The 19,818-nt window shown below is 40.2% G+C and overlaps 1 protein-coding gene across 1 annotated transcript in view; it reads right to left on the bottom strand.

Moving 5' to 3' along the window:
- The window catches only part of LOC133532964 (uncharacterized), a 35,710-nt gene extending 17,656 nt beyond the window's left edge, over nucleotides 1-18,054 (bottom strand). Inside the window, exon 1 of the mRNA XM_061871850.1 lies at nucleotides 15,907-18,054. Within this exon, the coding sequence (XP_061727834.1) occupies nucleotides 15,907-17,709 (1,803 nt within the window). The 5' untranslated portion in view covers nucleotides 17,710-18,054. The remainder of the gene's footprint in view (nucleotides 1-15,906) is intronic.
- Nucleotides 18,055-19,818: the final 1,764 nt, after the last annotated feature.

Below are 19,818 nucleotides of genomic sequence, written 5' to 3' on the forward strand. Positions count from 1 at the left end.
TTGGTATTACATAGTTAGTATTTTCCTCGCGATGATGTGGTGAAAATTTTTGTGTTTCACTCGGAGGCAAAGTCAATATTAGCACGAGCGATTAAACAATAACTTTGCCCCCTTGAAAAACAAATAACTATTGTTACTAATAAAGTCAGTGACCTCTACAATTCACCTAATTGATTCATCCCTTGCACAACAAAACTCTGTTTTACACTTAAAGAATGACGTGGCACGAAGCTATCTCTTTCCCGCTACAATATGATTAAGATATTGCCGACTCTTTCCCACTATGACGGTTATGTGTCATATATTGCGTAGTGAACTGGTGAAATAGACTTTGTTACAATGATCCATCTATAATTCTATATACAGTCGCCATCAGATATATCGGAGCCCCCGAGGTCCTCACAAATATCTGAACACGCCTCTATTGTCAAACCGTTAGAGTGCGTGTTCAGATATTTTTGACCACCTCCGCCGCTCCGATATATCTGATGGAGACTGTACCTGCGAATGTTTGACATAATTATAAACAATGAATTGCAGTCCTGACCGGGTAGCGTGACTTGAAGTCGCGCTAGACGTATAGTATGGAGCCACGCGCGAGAACGCAAGTCATGCTAGCCGGTCTGATTATTATTATTATTATTATTTGTCTGTCTTACCATATCTCGGGACCATGGGGTCCCGGACCTTTGGGAGGCATGCGTGGGGCCGAAGCCAACAGCGCAGAGGCCCTTTAAGACAAATTAATCTAAAAGCAAGGGATACACGTGGCGGATACCATCCCCGAGCGCACAACATGATACATCCGGAGATGGTCCCCGCCAGGTGCAAAGACTATTGCAGTGCAGCACTTTATTTTTATTATTATTATTATTGTCTGTCTTTTACAAATTCTCGGGACCATGGGATCCCGGACATTTGAAAGGCGTGCGTGGGGCCGAAGCCAACACGTAGAGGCCCCTTGTAATAAGACAATTTACTCTAAATGTAACGTGACACCAACCGACGATTATCCCCGTTCACACTATAGCAGTGCACCCAAGGTCAAGCCCCGGTTAGTGTAGGACTATTGTAAAAAAAAAGGGTACCAAAATAAACCGGGCTATTGGGTTGAGTTGCAAGTGGACTGGTAACCGAGACTATGGAGAATACTATGGCACCTGCCCTGATCATATGTTTTTAAAAACACGACAAAATGAGCAGGTGGTGACTTGCCAACTCACAATATGGGTCCCCGAAAACGGCCGCTCGCACGGAGCGACAAGGGGACAACATTGGGTGAGCGGCTCAGGGTGTGGAGAGGTGTACGCCGCTTTCTACCCAGTGGCTGTCAGCAGCCACTGTGCCAACTCGCGTCTTATGCAAATTTCACTTCGACCCTGCGAGCTTATAGCTCTGACACCCCACTCTGGACGGCCGGTAAAGGCAAGCCAGAGGTGAGAGTCCTGTGGCCCCTGCTCAGTGTTCACTCCAGCCGGCCAATCAAGGCAAGCCGGAGAGGGACCTGGCCGACTCTCGGGGGTATGGGACCCAAGGGACGTCACTTCCCATTCAGCTCGCCACAAGCTGCCCTGGGGGCTTATTATTATTATTATTATTATTTATTATTATTATTATTATTGGGGTTTCGGGCCTTTGAGTGCCACGTCGACCAGGTAGTGATCGATTGTGACAGCCCTTTAAAGTTCATTACTGATGCCCGTTGAATCCAGGAAATTCCAGATTCTTTGGGCCGTAATGTTCTGTACCTCATAGGGTTGCAATACGTGCCGCCCTAAGTGGGTACTTCTTTTTGACATTAGTGGTCCACAGGAGCAGAGAATGTGCATTGCAGTCTCCTCTGACTCATGGCAGAACCTGCCGGTCTGATACTATCAGTAAGTAGTAGTGTATAATTTATTAATTATCAACTTTAATAATTAATTCTGCAGCCCAATCGCTTATATTGATTCTAAAGCTTGACGAGCTGTTAGAATCGTTTGGCATGTGGGAATGACATAGATCAGGGGGCCTAGCCAAGATGCGAATCGTTTGGGACGTAGCGAACAAAACAGTATTTCGGTGTAAACACCGTGTAAACTATTCACAGTGTTTTTTTAACTCCGTAACCATGGTATGGGTATGGCTAAGCACATTTTAGAAAACGGAATGACATTTTTTTTTTCTTAAAAATAACTAATTAGTATGTAATTAGTTGTAACACGGACATTATATTTAAATCCACCAAACAATCGTAAACTATGACATACTCGTATCAATGACATTTCGAATATGATATCCATCGTCCGAGATAATACCTACTTGCGTTTAGGGGCCTTATCAGATAAAAATAAACTATTGATTATCTCCGAAATGGAGTTACTAAAATAAGAATACCGGTGTCTTTGAGAAAATAACTTAATTTAAGCTTATGGTGCCAATCGTTAACGCTCCGTAGCGAACGAATCGCAACTGTCACTGTCGCACTAATATAGAAAAGTGATAGAGATGACGCTACAGAGTGTTAACGATTGGCACGTTGGCTAAGCACCCAGGAATGCACCCTTGAAATTAACGGATATAAAAAAAAACACGGTATATAACATTTTGCGCTATTATCTAGAGCTGAGCATAGAGGATATTTGTAAACAGCCGCATCCATATTTAATAATAAATATTATAGGACATTATTACACAAATTAACTAAGTCCCACAGTAAGCTCAATAAGGCTTGTGTTGAGGGTACTTAGAGAACGATATATATAATACGTGTATATAAATATTTATAAATACTTAAATACATAGAAAACACCCATGACTCAGGAACAAATATCCATGCTCATCACACGAATATATGCCCTTACCAGGATTTGAACCCGGGACCATCAGCTTCGTAGGCAGGGTCACTACCCACTAGGCCAAACCGGTCGTCAAATATCCTGACAGTTTCACACAAAACTATACAATGAATGTGTTCAAAAATAAACTAACTCGTTTTAGCTATGATATAAACTTCTAACAGGCGTATTCTAATTATAACAACAGTTCTTGAATCCGGATTAGTAATGGATCGGATCTCAAAAGTGACATTACTTCGACCAAAAACATCACTTTTGACACTGACGGATCAGATCCATAACTAAACCAGGTCTAATTCATGACCTGTTATTAAAATCAGAATTCGTCTGTAATTTATAATTCAATTACGCAGTGACTTCATTTTTAAACTCAAACAAAATACACTACCATTGAATTGTGATGTCCCAATCAAAAATGAACTTTATTCACTTGTTATAAAGTTAAATTTCGAAGTTCACGACAAGAGTAATAAAGTTTATTTTGGAATGGATCTCGGCTGACAGATGGAAACATTTGGCCAAGGTTAGTTTGGGACGCGAATAAAATACGCAGAGGACGACATAACATCAAAAATCATAACAAACGAAGAATGCAGTAAAACTCGCTTAATAAGACCACGTCTAATGGCTCCTCTGACCTCTACATGATGGCCCATCATACTGGCCCCAAAGATGGGCCAGCGTGTAGAGAGGGTAGTGGTGTCTAATGGCTTATGGCGCGGCGGGATGGCGATGGGATGGCCACGGTGTCAGTTTTTCGTCCGCGCATCAAAGGTAGTGGGCCAGAGATGGTGCGTACGCATCTACACGTGCACGTGGCCCATTCCATAGTGCGTGCTCTCAGCCATCGCATGGCCATCTCGTTGGTCCAGCGCTGGGCCATCGTGTAGAGGAGCCATTATACGAATTCCCATGTAATACGCCATTTTACAATGATCCCTGCAACTTGTTTCCATAAAATTTTCAGTTAGGTATATAGGTAAGGTGTAAATTTAGTCACCTGCAATAATTGTCTTTGTGTCTGTAATTGTGTGAATATATAGGTCATCTGAGCAACTTTTATTATGTGACGAAATTGCGAAAATAATGGACTCTCTCATAGAAAATGTTAACGTCCAACCAAAACGTATGAAACAGTCAATTTTTTTTCATGATTTCGAGGTTGGTCCCATAGTAAAAGTTGCTCAGTATGACCTATATGAGAAATGTACACCCTGTATACGCTTTCCTGCTTAAGGCGTACGTGTTTTGGACATCAGAATCTTTTTAAGCGAGTTTCACTGTGTTGAAAATATTAAAACGACTTCAGTGTTCCTTAATGTTAATTGTAACAATTTTAATGTAGAACTTGTAGATTCAACCACGTTTCTTGGTATTACTCTAGATGAACATTTAAATTGGAGAGCACACGTTGAAAATGTATGTTCCAGATTGGATAGATTTGTTTTTGCCTTGCGACGGCTTAGATCTATAGCATCAAGAGAAGCTGCAATGTCAGCCTATCATGGTTATGTCGCCTCAATTTTGCGTTACGGACTTATCATTTGGGGTAATAGTACTGATATCCAAAGAGCATTTGTGACCCAAAAAGCTTGTATCAGGGCGGTAAACGGAAGTGAATATCTCGCCCACTGTAAACCAATATTTCAAGAACTCAAAATTTTACCATTGCCTTGTCAATACATTTTAGAAATCACCAAATTTGTTAAAAAACACCCTCAGCTTTTCCCACTTCATGATGAAGTTATAAATAAGCAAACGCCCAGCAGGAAGCCACTTCAGCTTTATCAACCTGCGCAAAAGCTAAAAGTCTCCAAGTCAAATGCTTGCAATATGGCTGTTAAAATATTTAATAGAGTCCCAGATGACCTCAAAACTCTACCGGTATGTCAATTTGAAAAAAAATGTTTCAGTGGTTGCTTGGTAAATGTTATTACTCTGTTGATGAATTTTTAAATTGATATTTATAATGAATTGTTAATTAATTTTGCTAATCTTATACTGACTTTGAATTTTAATGTTTAATTTAACTCCTCATGTTAATATTTCTACGCCGATGCATGCCGGCAGAATATGCTGATCTAATACATTCTACTAACCAACAGTGTATGTACCATATTCTTGGAAATAAAGTATTGAATTGAATTGAATTGAATTGAAAAAATACCCCTACCCCTATTGCCCAGTTTCCCTCCCCCTTAACATGACGACCGGTCTGGCCTAGTGGGTAGTGACCCTGCCTAGGAAGCCGATGGTCCTGGGTTCGAATCCCGGTAAGGGCATGTTGTTTGATGACCACAGGTATTTGTTCCTGAGTCATGGATGTTTTCTATGTATTTAAGTATTTGTATATTATATATATCGTTGTCTGAGTACGCACAACACCTTCACCGACAGCCTTCTTGAGAATCTTGAGCTTACCGTGGGACTTAGTCAAATTGTGTAAGAATGTCCTTTGATAATTATATTTTATATTTTTTGGTGATATTTTTTTTATGCGACGAATATTCAATTGTAAATTAATTGCTTGTAAATCAACTTGGCGTGTAAAATGCCTTTGTGGCCTGTTTGCTAAATAAATGTTTGAGTTTTTGAGTTAAACATTACAAGCATATTGTACGATTGAAACGTTTTTCTTATCAAAAACTAATTAAATTGAAACATGTTCGTGACACAACACATTTGTACAAATAGCGACGGCAGGTGTGAATTTATCGAACTGATAAAAACGGTCACGCCTGCTGCCCGCGTCACTACACAATACACATTGGAAATACCATACATTCCTCTCAAAAGTCTACACTAAAATGTTGTTATGCATGACAAAATCACCCTGTATTGTATAAATAACAAAGTGATTTTTGTATAATACAGTGGGTGATTTTTGTATAATTCAGAGGGTGATTTTTGTATAATACAGAGAGTGATTTTTGTATAATTCAGAGGGTGATTTTTCTATAATATAGAGGCTGATTTTTAACCCTTCGGTATATTCTGCGAGGTGATAGTGTAGGTGATACTGAACAACTTTTACCATATGAGATATGTATGACCAACAGCGAAATCGCAGAAAAAAAATTGTCTATTCCATAAAAACCATCGATTCTTGAAACCGACTTTCAAGATTTCGAAGTTACAGACTGAGTTATTTTCGCCACAGAATAAATAATAGTACTACCGTACAGAAATGACACTTCCTACAAAACCGAAGTTTGACAGCGACTCAGGGACGAATCATGCCGTTCCTTTTTAATGTATGACACTATCCCTTTCGGCTATTTAGGGTTGTCAAATTCAAGTTATTATCTTATCTGCACGCCGCAAGTTGTGCCAACCATAATAATTGCTCGTAGCAATGCTGAGCCGAAGGGAGCCTAGAATGCTCGAAAGTAGTTATGGAAGGTAGAGGCAAGGAATATCTCCATATACCAAAAAGTGTCCGACAAAAAACCATAAATAGGTGGCGCTACAATACCTAGAATACTTGAGAAAAAAAATCTAATCATAGACAGCGCACTTCACTCCGTCAATACCGCTCAGGTTCTTAGCTACTCTAGCGCTACTCTGGAGAGATTTGGAACTATTATTTATAGCTGACAGCTGGACACTTGCAACAATTCTGCCTTAGGAGTTTCTGTTCCTTGCCTCTACTTTCCATACCCGACAGGATCAGTGACGCATTGATAATATTATTAGGAATCACTCGGTAGACAAGACAGACGGAAATTCCAGCATGACGTCATTCAAGGTCATATTTCGCGTACAACACGAGACGAGATGACGAGACATCCCTCCATGTTCACCTGTGTGTGTACCATTCATTCATTAGTCGTTACGTTCCTTCTCTAAACTGCCAAAGCGATAAAATCTCACATGATCTATTCTGGATAGTAACGTCACAATACATTAGAGTACACATTCTTGTGAACGAATAACCATGCGTCTACATGGGTAGCGTCGCCAAACGTCAGGGTTCCTGGATATTTGGTCCTTTTTCAGGATTGTCAGACGAGTGTCAGAGTTTTTAAGGAAATTCAGCTAACCTGGAGCTGATTAGAGTAGAGGGAAGGTTATGTTGTAGCTACGGCATATGGTGACGAGTTCAGGCGCAAGTCGCCCACGACATTTTGGAATAAGGATTCAATATTTTTTAGTTTGTTTTACAATTAGCACTAACAGTTCAGCCTTATGTGCTAATTAGTGTTGTGTTACGTGTTACTTATGTCTAACTTAATACACGTTAACGTCCATAATGCCTGAAATTCGCCTCTTTAACCAATGTGTCCTGCCCACCATGGCCTACGGTGTTGAGACATGGGCGCTTACTAAGGAGACTGTGCATAAAACTCGAGTGGCACAGAGAGCCATGGAGCGCGTCATGCTCGGCATCAGACTTGAAGGTCGAGTGAGGAATGTCGAGATCCGACGTCGCACCAAGGTGCAAGACGTCGGACACGTCATTACCAAAAAAATTGAGCTGGGCGGGACATGTTGCCAGGCAGAGTGATGGCAGGTGGGCCGAAATGTTAACGGAATGGTGGCCGCTTTCAGACGAAAGGAGTGCCTGGCGTCCGTTGGCTCGTTGGGTGGACGACATCCGGAAGATTGCGGGTCACGACCGGGATAAGTGGCGTACTGGGAGATATGCTCAGCAGTGGGCGATAAAAGGCTGATATGATGATGATGATGATGATGAACGATACATGAACGCTTCGACTCACTGAGGTCCCAGACCGAAACATTAAAAATAGTGTTCGGCGTCGTTTTTGAAAAAAAAAAACATATTTTCCTATTTTTTTTTTACCGTTAATACGCATTTTTTGAAAAATTGCAAAGAGTATTTATTGTTTTAAATCAAATCCCCTATCAAATACGTATTTTTTGTAGCGAAATAAGCAATGTCCATTTTTTTATGGTACAGGAGGCAAACGAGCAGGCGGATCACCTGATGGTAAGCGATTACCGCCGCCCATGGACACCTGCAACACCAGAGGGGTTGTAAGTGCGTTGCCGGCCTTTAAGATGGGAGTACGCTCTTTTCTTGAAGTTTTGACATTTCTCGATTTGGGACCACAGTACGACTGAGAGTTGATTTCCAATTATTTTATCCTGCTTTTTAGGGTTCCGTAGCCAAATGGCAAAAAACGGAACCCTTATAGATTCGTCATGTCCGTCTGTCTGTCCGATTATGTCACAGCCACTTTTTGTGTATCTAGATCTATATATCATGAATCTTTGTCTTATCTTATTTATAGTGGCCACCGCGAAAACTCATCACGCCAGCCGTTGGAACATAATTCCAATGTCGAATCGCGTGCCAAAATATTCCACGGACGCCGTGATGAATCGACGGACGCCATAGGCTTATTTGACGGACGGACGCCAAAAAGGTAATAAATCTACATTTGTAGTTGGCATTTGTCATTTACGTTAGCGACTGCGTCTGCGACGTCTGAAAACTTCGACACGATTGAAGTGCCAAAAATATGTATACCCGACTTTATGGCCCATATATTAGGGTAGTGTATACATATTTTTGGCACTTTATCCGTATCGATATTTTCAGACGTGACCGTCATCAATTCGCTGCCCACTGTACGGGTGTTCTCCTAGACTCCTACACAGGTCCCATTTCTCAACTCTGATGAAATTTCGTGAGCAAAGGGGATCAACGATTTTCGGCCCACTGCGCCCACTGGCTGGATAGCGAGCCGGTCCCGGTTAAGATACATTTTCGTACAGAAACAGCAACAAAAGCGTTGCCGTTGTCAACGTCTTTATAGCATCTAAGTTGCCATAAGGACGCCATGACAGGTCATTCGTGTAAAGATACAAATCTCGTCCTTACGGCAAGTGATATAAAGTGGGACGATTTGCCGGCCCGGCCGCAGTCACATATTTGATAAAATAGAACACATAACATTTTACACGATAACCTTAAAACAACCATGTCTTGTCAAACGACAACAAACTACTTGTAATAGTTTATCATTAAATGTAATTATAATATATTATGTAATTATGTATTAAGTCCAGTTTAAATAAAAACAAGATCATTAAGAACTGCATTCATTTAAGCTGTTTATATCCTGACTGACAGCAATGTAATTAAGCGCGTGCGAGAGAGGTTGGAACAGGGAGTCCATGTACGAAGTTCTTCGTGCTTCGCGTCCTTAACACATTGAGTGCCGGGAACCCGCTTGGCGGGCGTTCTGTTCGTAGTAGTTTTCCTCGACAAAGCGGAAAAACGCTACAATCTACGCGTGTAGCGCTACGAGAACGTTGGTAGTGAATGCGTTAATTTAGGGCGTTTATTCTTTTAATTTGACTTTAAGGGTGGGGACCCTAAATTTTGAAAAAAAGAAAAACTTATAAACAATTTTAATGAACAAGTGTTATGGGAACAAACAATACACTTTTCTTCATGCCTAAGTATCCTACGAGTATAACCTATAAACATCCTAAAAAATCTTTTATTTTTAACACATTCACTGCCAGACAAAAAACGGCGCACTACCCCAGAAACCGGTGGTCTATAGCTGCGTACAAAACAACCCGCCCAGCGGGTTGTCCGGCATCTGAACAAAGTTCACGAGCGCCCACCAGGTGGGTTCCCGGCAGTGAATGTGTTAACGAGCCTATAAAGTGTCCCACTGCTGGGCAAACGCCTCCCCCCTAGACTTCCAATCTTCCCGATGAACTGCAGCATCCGTCCAGTTGGTGAGAAATGCGTCCAGGTCGTCCCGTCATCTCCTCTTAGGCCGACCATGCCGGCGTTTACGTTGTGGCACCCACTCCGTGGCTGGCTAGTTTAGCCCACCTCTGTGGGTGCATACGTCGTACATGGCCTGCCCAGTCCTACTTCAGCCTGGCGGCCTTGATCCCAACGTCGACGATGCCTATTTTGGTGCGCAACGTAGTGTTTCGGATCCGGTCAATCCTTTTCACCCCTCTTCTCTTCTTCCTCGCGTTGTCCCGGCATTATGCCACGGCTCATAGGAGCCTGGGGTCCGCACTTGGCAACTAATCCCGAGAATTGACGTAGGCGCTAGTTTTTACCAAAGCGACTGCCATCTGACCTTCCAACCCAGAGGGTAAACCTTATTGGGATTAGTCCGGTTTCCTCACGATGTTTTCCTTCCCCGAAAAGCGACTGGTAAATATCAAATGATATTTCGTACATAAGTTCCGAAAACTCACTGGTACGAGCCGGGGTTTGAACCCGCGACCTCCGGTTTGCAAGTCGCACGCTCTTACCGCTAGACCAGCGCTGTCGGTCAATCCTTTTCACCCCAAGCATGGAAATTTAGAAGTGGAAAAACATTTTAGTCTTTATTTAAAGACGATCACGTGGTATATTTCCCTCTTTAAAATGTTGAAACACATACACACACACACGTTTCCGTGTTGTGTTGTGATCTCACAATGTAATCTATCGTCTATCGACCCCAGATTTATGCCCGTTGTCGTGCCAACTGAACATGAATAAAAAAACGGAATAAATACGCTCCGATTGTATACGACGTAATACTTTTGGCACACATTTGTGCACGCGTGGTGCCAAAATGTTTAAACGGATCAAATGTAGCTAAAAAGTTGCGTTTAATTGAATTGTTTTGCTGTGATATAAAACAAAGAAGATTCAAGGACTGCAGTTTCTAGTGTAAACACTAAACACACATTGCAAACACAGGTAAACCTAGACGAAGTTTTACGAAGAGCTTTAAAGAGTCTTTTTTAGTTTTATTAGACTTGGCTTTTAATTTTAAAGAAGAATAAGAATCTTCATTTGCTGTAAACATTACCAGGTACATAGGTGTATCGTTAGGTTGTATGTTTAACTAGAAATCGTATGCAAAATATGTACAAAACTTATAAGCTATCATGCAAAACGTATATAATTCTATCTCTATTTATAATAGCAATATATTAATGTTATAAAAGTCAAGTCTAATCAATTAAATTTCATATCCAAGAATTCATTAACGAATAAGATTAAAGTTAAGGCTTTATACAAAAGATTTTGTGAATCTAAAACTACTAGTGGCTTTATGGCTGTAGGATTTTAAGTCATTTATGCCAAATTCCGTATTTTGAAAATTTCCAAAAACAGACAAAAAAATCTATTTAATCATAGAATCGAGCTCTCTGGTCACCGGTAGAATCTATGAGCCTTTTTAGGGTTCCGTAGCCAAATGGCAAAAAACGGAACCCTAATAGATTCGTCATGTCCGTCTGTCTGTTCGATTCTGTCACAGCCACTTTTTTCCGAAACTATAAAAGCTATACTGTTCAAACTTGGTAAGTAGATGTATCCTATGAACCGCATTATGATGTTTACACAAAAATAGAAAAAAAACAATAAATTTTGGGGGTTCCCCATACTTAGAACTGAAACTCAAAAAATCTTTTTTCATCAAACCCATACGTGTGGGGTATCAATGGATAGGTCTTTAAAAATGATATTGAGGTTTCTAATATAATTTTTTTCTAAACTGAATAGTTTGCGCGAGAGACACTTCCAAAGTGGTAAAAAGTGTGTCCCCCCCCCCCCCCCCCCCCGTAACTTCTAAAATAACAGAATGAAAAATCTAAAAAAAATATATGATATTCATTGCCATGCAAACTTCCACCGAAAATTGGTTCGAACGAGATCTAGTAAGTAGTTTTTTTAATAAGTCATAAAATAAAATAAAAATTTTTTTCATCAAACCCATACGTGTGGGGTATCTACGGATAGGTCTTCAAAAATGATATTGAGGTTTCTAATATCATTTTTTTCTAAACTGAATAGTTTGCGCAAGAGACACTTCCAAAGTGGTAAAATGTGTGTCCTAAGTGGTAAAATGTTGAACGAGATCTAGTAAGTAGATTTTTTTTAATACGTCATAAATGGTACGGAACCCTTCATGCGCGAGTCCGACTCGCACTTGGCCGCTTTTTTACATTCAGTTAAGTTTTATAATAAGTAAGAAGTAATAGGTTTACTTTAATGATATGTTAGGGAGTTCAGTTATTGGCTATACTTACAAGTACTCATGTTTTGTGTCTCAATAAATAAATAACTGTCATCTACCTATAGGTACCATTTTCAATCAGTTAAAACAGTACTGAAATTTGGTATAATCGAGAGTCGGTTAAGAATTTTGATCTGCACAGAATAACGTCCGGACATAGGAAAGCAAAATGCCCGAGTTAAAGCGGAGACCTTCACTAACGCTACGGTCAATAAATTGTATGCATAGGCGTCTAAAGAAAGTCAACAAAAGGTCTTCGATTTTACTTCATACTGGACTAAAGTCGCCATCAATATCGGAGCGGCCAAGGCGCTCACAAATATCTGAACACGCCTCTATTGTCAAGGCGTTAGGGCGCGTGTTGAGATATTAATGAGCACCTCGGCCGCTCCGATATATCTGATGGAGGCTGTACCACACGTAGGCACGTTATTATTTCGCGGATTAGCAAAGTAATTTGTTTTGTGTAGTTTTTTAACGGGAAATCTCTTTCCATACATTTTTATTGTTTAATTGTACACATTTTTTTTATCTTTATCGCCAAGATCACGCAATGGTTGCATGCAGGAAGTATTAAAAGGCGCAATGACGTAACATAATGCTATCTCTGTCATGCAATAAGTATGTAAGGAAATATTCTTTATTTTTCCAATAACAATCTGGGGGCACGGCAGTGCCCCCGCCCAGTGGAGCAAAGAAGCGGTACGTTTTTTTCTTGAAGGTCGTATCGGTCCGGACTCCGGAAATACCGCGGACGACAGTTCATTCCAGTTTAGCTGTGTGTGTTTACTTTATTTTTTAAAATATATGGTTAAGACACAACATACATAAAAGATTAAGATTTAGAATCAATTTTCTTTAATATGTATTTTAATATATTTTTTTTTTTCAAAATATTCATTTTTGGTGCAAACTTATCGCTGACTGTACTGTTCTTTCCACAGGCAACTAATACTCAACGAAAACAATTCGTAAAGGAAAAACCTATCTTTATACCGTTGTTTTATCACAAAGTTCCTATGGCCACCTCCAGTGTCCATCATCAGATCAGCTAGATGGTATAGTCACGTCTGAAAATATCAATACGGAAAAAGTGCCAAAAATATGTATACACGACCTTATTGCCCATATATTAAGGTAGTATATACATATTTTTGGCACTTTGTCCGTAACGATATTTTCAGACGTGACCGTACCATAATTGCATTGTCAGAATGTCTCCCGACTTACACATGTACGCAAATTTTCAGGTTCATCGGAAACCGGGAAGTGGGTCAAACTTAACTTGCAAGAATTGATTACAGACGGACAGACAGACTGACAACAAAACTAAATAAAAGTTTGAAAATATTTTTTTTCTGCAGTTGCACAAGTAAACAAATTGATAAACTACATTATTAATAATCTTGGTTTCTGACCCACAATGGAAACTGCCATTTGGACGTATTGATAACTTGGTACCTAACATTGGGCAGAATCCACTGAATTCTCTTGGACCTTATATGAACGAGATAAGGTCTGTTTTTAAACAATTAAATGTTACTGTTAAATGAATCATTTTAACAATAAACATATTCCTAGTATTTTTGTCCACTTTTCCTCCAGGAATTAATTTTGAACTTGACTATCTATCTGAGGATTCTGAGGTAGAGTCATGTCAAATGTCTGTCAAACCCCATCATTTTTTTCACTTCCAAATCGGTCCAAAGTAGAGTTAGACGGTTTTTAGGTATTAATGTGGTTTAGGCGGTAACCTTTCCGTAGACCACACACATACCATCGCCCACACTGTTAACTGTCCATCAGTGGACCTTATTACAAAAGGCATAAGGTCCACTGATGGACATTGCACATGTTAAAGGTATGCCCTTTGCCCATTAGGGATTTGGTCTGACCAAACTCCGCTTTTTATAACTTGCCTGGTTTGAAAAATCAATGATTGTAATAGCCAGCCAGCCAGACCATATCATCAGGTAACACCCAACACTCACTAATTGCAATAAATAATTAATTAAAAATTAACCTTATTTTGGTACAGTCACGTATGAAAATATCGATACGGACACAGTGCCAAAATTATGTATACACCACCTTATTGCCCATATATTAAGGTAGTGTATACATATTTTTGGCACTTTGTCCATATCCATATTTTCAGACGTGACTGCACTAGCACGGTTCACAAACCAAATGTATGAACAGCCTTGATTTGAGGTTCGCCGTGCCGTGCAGTCTGTGTGAGTTTTGGTTGTCACCCGACGATATGTGACCACCTGTATACTGACCGGACAAAGTCGCGGGAACAGTTAGTTATTATTATTATTATTATCTAATAAGCAGGCAGGCAGTTTGACAACTGATATGACCTGTATCCAATATTCATAAAGATAGTTATCATGAACGAGTAGTAGATATAATGTGCTTGTCTTATTTATTTTTAAACTGGTTCACATTTGGTGCTGAAACCACATCTTCTGGGAGTCTGTTCCAAGCCCTCACCACTCGATTGCTGAAAAAGTGTTTGTATGGGTTACTGTGAGCCCTATGCCTTTCCAGCTTTAAATGATGACCTCTTAGTTATTCTATAAACCAGGGAATCCCAAAACTGGGTGCCCTGGGATGGCTGGGATGCCTTCAGTAAAGAGGGGCGCCATGAGGCAATCCTCCTCACGATGTTACCTATCTACTTCAAATATCCTAGCTATACTCTGTATCTTTAGGTATTTAAATAAAAGTAAACAAAATCTACCCTCAAATGTTTCCTTAAGCCAGTTGAGGGTAGATGAAAACATTACATGATCAAATAATGTAGGTTAAAGTCAAGTCGTTCAATGACAGATCCAGACGGTTTTGTAGGTATTTGGTTGGTTAACCAATAAATGTTACACGAAAATGTACAAATTGTTTGTTTACTTAGGGCGCCGCCATTATTTTTTTCTGAAAACGATTGCTAACCCCCGCCGTGAACTAAAGGTCAGAGGGCCTACCGCGAACCACGTTCGACGTGTTACCTCCCTATTACGCTTACGTACGAATTTACAAGTGCGACAGAGAGGCAACACGTCGAACGTGGTTCGCGGTAGGCCTCCAGTCGTGTTTATACTTTTCAAGGTCAAACGACAGGTTGAGGAAAACTTAATGCTAATTAATTCTTATCCTTTATGTGTAATAAACACGTTCTTGTGTGTATTGTGTGATTCATTCGTTGATATAGGTATGTGACTATCCAAATCAAAAGGGACCTTATGGCGGTCGGCGCTTACGACATTATTAGCGGCGCGGCAATAATGCGGTACTACACGACATAAGCGCCGACCGCCATACATGGATTGTCACACATATTTTTAAACGTGTTCAAAAGAGACGGGCGATTTTTGGTATGTGGCTTTCCATTACAGAAGGTTCTTTATGCTTAAGTGCTATAAGGTCCTTTCCATCTGAAATTCCACCAGATATTCTGATAAAAACCTATTGCACGTGAAGCAAGGACCCTTCTGTGATGGAAAGCCACATATTTGTTTGTAGCATACATGCAATATATTCTTCTCATATAGGCAGGTATATTTTGTATCACGCATATGTACATATGAACGAACGCTTAGTACGAGGAATTTCGTACATTGACCCAACTATTCCTTTTATCGCACGCGCGTAATTATATTATTGTCCTGCTCGTCTGTCACCAACACAACGGCCGGCGTCATGGCAGAGACAGCATTATAATTGCCTGTGTGCGACAGAGATAGGAACAGTCAGGTCATTATACAAAATTCTTCGTGCATTTTAGAGTTTACACCTCTTTTTCTATTGATAAGTCTGATTCTTATACATACCTATTTACTTATTTATGTAGCCCTTTATTTTCCATCACATATTTTATTTACTACACTGTTGATTTGTTTAATCATTGTTTTCTTGGATACGCTCCTATCCTTTGACATACCTACCAAAAATATCTTTGCGTCTAGTTCGATTTTGGTTTGTATAACTGATAATTGCAAAACTGGAAATTATAATAAAACAATGTCGAAACCAAGTAAAAAAACACTCACCTTTTTAGGTGGCTCCTGTTTCCTCAATAGTTTCTTAGCCTCATTCAGAAGCAATCCTGTGTTCACCTCCTCAGCCAAATCCGGCAACTCCTCACATACTGTCACACTGTCCACTTCATCCCCACTCTCCTCACGCATTGTATCATCAAACAAACTATCATCGGTCAGGTCCCCAACGGTCCGAGTCAATGAGTGTGATAATTTACATGACACACCGCAACCAGAGTCACTAACGTCCGAATCCAAGTCACTGTCGGCTGTGGAGTCACCAAAGACATCATGAGATGTGTAGCAGCTGTCTGGTGAGTCCTCGAAGACGATGAAGGAGTCTTCAGACTCACAGTCGGATAATGTGCGGTGTCTTGCTGCTTTCGGGCTGTCGGTGAAAACTATTTGGAATGAGTCTTCACTATCTGTTGATGTAGAACGGAAGCGACCATGGACTTCATCGAAGTATTCAGGTTCCGGTTCAGGTATTAACTTTGGGTGCAAGTTAATCATATCACAAAGCTTAGTTGGTGGTATTATTGGAGAATTATCAGGACTTGAGACATCTTCAGTGTCTAATGAGTTACCGAAACACATATCTTCTTGAATGTTCTTAATTAATTGCGATTGCTTTCTCTTATCCGTTGTCCTTGCCGGGTTTTTAAAGTGCTTATCCTGTACTTTCTTGTTTTTTGTGTCTGTCACGGGTTCCAAGACAGAATCCGATTCAGTTTTTGTTAATCTAGACTTAGGTTTTCGGCATTGTAGTAAAGCTTTTAGTCTGTTTACTTTGTCTTCACATGCTGCGATAACTTCTTGTTTTTCTCTTAGTTCTTCTACAGGTACATATGGTAAATCTGGTTTAACTTCAATTTTAGCTTCTATGTGGTCAGTTGCTTTTGATTCAGTTTTTTGATTGTGTTTTACATGTGCTTGTGATTCTACTTGAGTATTAGCTTTAGCATCCTTTGTTTCTATATTGTGTTTAATTTTCTCTACAGGAACAATTTCAGCTTCCGGCAACGTCTGGATGATATCCATAACTTCCTTCACCTCCGTCTTGACTTTCAGAGCTGCAGCTTCTATCACCTCTTCCTTATGATGGTTAAGCGGGCTGATGCACTCAATATCATTGCTGTTAGAGAGCCGGACAAAGTCTTCTGGTGAGAATGCATCTTCAAAGGATTCCTCGACTGAACCGGGCTCGACAAAGACTCTCTTAGGCTTTCTTCTGTATTTTGGGGTGGTGGGAACAGGTTTGCTGCTGAGTAAGTGTCTTACTCGGTTGAGTTTGTCCTCGCAATGCGCCGCGGCGCTCCGACAGTCCGCACTCATGGCGTCTTCCTTGAGCGACTGCGAGCGTGTAGACTTATTTAAATCCGCTTCACTGGCCGTCTGCCAGCTCGGCTCGGGATCAAAACAATCGTAGTATTGCTGCGCTGGCCCGCGACGCCTAAAAACGCCGCTTGATATTGCACTAATAACCCCTGAGAAAAAACTACCAAAACTAAAAGAATACTCAGTTCTAGTTTGATCTTTTTCCATTTTAGGCTCGGGAAATGCTTTACGTTCCAATTTAGGCTCTGTAAATCGTGGTTTTGCGTTCTCTGCTGTGGGTATGGTGTCCGCTAAGTTCTTTTGAAGCGGATTTGGCATCATATGCAAGTTGTGTATCAACATTTCTTCGGCGAAAGACTTTGACAAGTCTGTCTTTGATGTATCGGTACTATAGTTTGCTATTGAGTACATGTTAAACGCTGGAATAGGGCTCAAATTGAGCTGATTGCGCCTATTGCGCCACTGATTAGTATGCATTATGGCTTATTTTACTAAGACACTACGTAAAGTCTGTGAGGATGCTAGGCCATTTTAGCACTCAAGCTACCATAGGGTCCAAAAATCGTGCTGTACAAGGATCTAGGAACGGCTTATGAGTAACTCTACACCACTTTCTAGAGCACTTCAAGGATGGATACACTGAAATCGAGTCAATAGAGTTCAAGGGAATCACTTTTTCGCGACCAAACACTGTATCTCCTCGTGAAACGATGTTCGCTCCGACTGTAGAACTTGTAGATTTGCTTTCTTCGTAGTAACTAACGTTGTTGGGCTCCATTATTGCAAAATTGCGAAAACACATTAAACACACATCTTTACACTTCGGCCATTTTGAGAATAATAAAGGACAAAGATAAGGAAATAGTATTTATAAAAATCTGTAGTCTATGGTCAGAATGGCTGATGTAACAATAGTGAAACGATATAGGTTTCAAATAAAAACACATATTGAACCTCTGTAACCAACCCAACAAAACAAATAATTAATACAATCGTTCGTGAGTCACAACACGAGTGTTTATGGTCAACAAGGCCGAGGACTTTTGGGTGCCATCTCTATCACTCTTTAGAATTATATCGTTAGATAGAATGAGATAGGCTGCGGACGAACGTATCGTGCTACCACAGAAAGCAATACATCGTACTAATAAACGTTGCTTAGGTAGTTCTGCTATCCGACACAAGATGACGCTGAATGCAACCCATGAATAAATTTTTTTTTTTTTTTTTTTTTTTTTATTATTAACATAAAATCATACATCTCAAACAGGTACGGAGTCCCACAAAACAGTTTACACGGTTTGACTGTGGGATCGTGCAGTCTCTACTCTCTTATATTTATATTTATATTACAATGAGATTCGTTTCTATATGCTCAATAATTATTTTATGCAGTTTACAAGGTAAGTACGCAGCTTTTTACCAAACTTAACTTTATTGGCTTCCTGTCTGATGTCTGAGGGCAGGCTGTTAAATATATAGGGTAGGCGTTTATGGAGGCACCTATCGCCGTAATAATTGCAGTATAATTAAAACGTGAGTAGAAACTTTATTTGTTTTACAGCATTTTTTATCCTAGTATGCATCTATAATACACAATTTACCAGTATACATAATGGTACCAGTATACCAGTATACACAGTGGTGTTTAACCAGCTTAAATCTAAAACAGGCCATTGAGGCATTGTACCAAGGATGCTGGCGACATTTCCAGACCATAAATTAAATCGTATTTAAACATCTAGTAACAATTACGGGACCCAATTTAAGCGGAGACCTAGGCATATGGTTGCTTCGATTACTATTTATATGAATACAAGGATTCCCTGATTTAGTTTAGCAAGAAACGTATAGGACAACCCGTCAAGAAAAGTGCGTGCTCCTATCTTTAACCCGGCAACACACTTGCAATCCCTCTGGTGTTGCGAAGTGTCCATGGGCGACAGTAATCGCTTACCATCAGGCTATTCGTCTGCTTATTTGCCTTGCCTTGATAATTAAAAAAGGGGTGAAATAAATGTGAAATAAGCTCCCTCGTAATCAACAGAGGATCTTATATCCTAGCATCTCTAGATACTTCAATTAAAGTTCGTTTGCTGTAATTAATCCGTCCCATCGACATATATATATTTTTTTTTAGGGTTCCGTACCCAAAGGGTCAAACGGGACCCTATTACTGAGACTCCGCTGTCCGTCCGTCTGTCACCAGGCTGTATCTCATGCATGAACCGTGATAGTTAGCCAGTTGAAATTTCTACAGATACAGATGTATTTCTGTTGCCGCTATAACAACAAATACTAAAAACAGAATAAAATAAATATTTTCTTTCCAATCTCGAGGTTCTCATCCAATCACCGAAGTTAAGCAACGTCGGGCGGGGTCAGTACTTGGATGGGTGACCGTTTTTATAGATAATGGTACGGAACCCTTCCTTTGCAAGTTCGACTCGCACTTGGCCGATTTTTTTATTTTTCATTTTTCATTTCATTTGGGCATACGGCCCGCCTGATGGTAAGCAGTCACCGCAGCCTATACTCCAGAGGTGTTACATGCGCGTTCCCTACCCTTTAAAAACCTGTACACTC

The sequence above is a fragment of the Cydia pomonella genome, chromosome 28, assembly GCF_033807575.1.
Source record: "Cydia pomonella isolate Wapato2018A chromosome 28, ilCydPomo1, whole genome shotgun sequence".
NCBI lineage: Eukaryota > Metazoa > Arthropoda > Insecta > Lepidoptera > Tortricidae > Cydia > Cydia pomonella.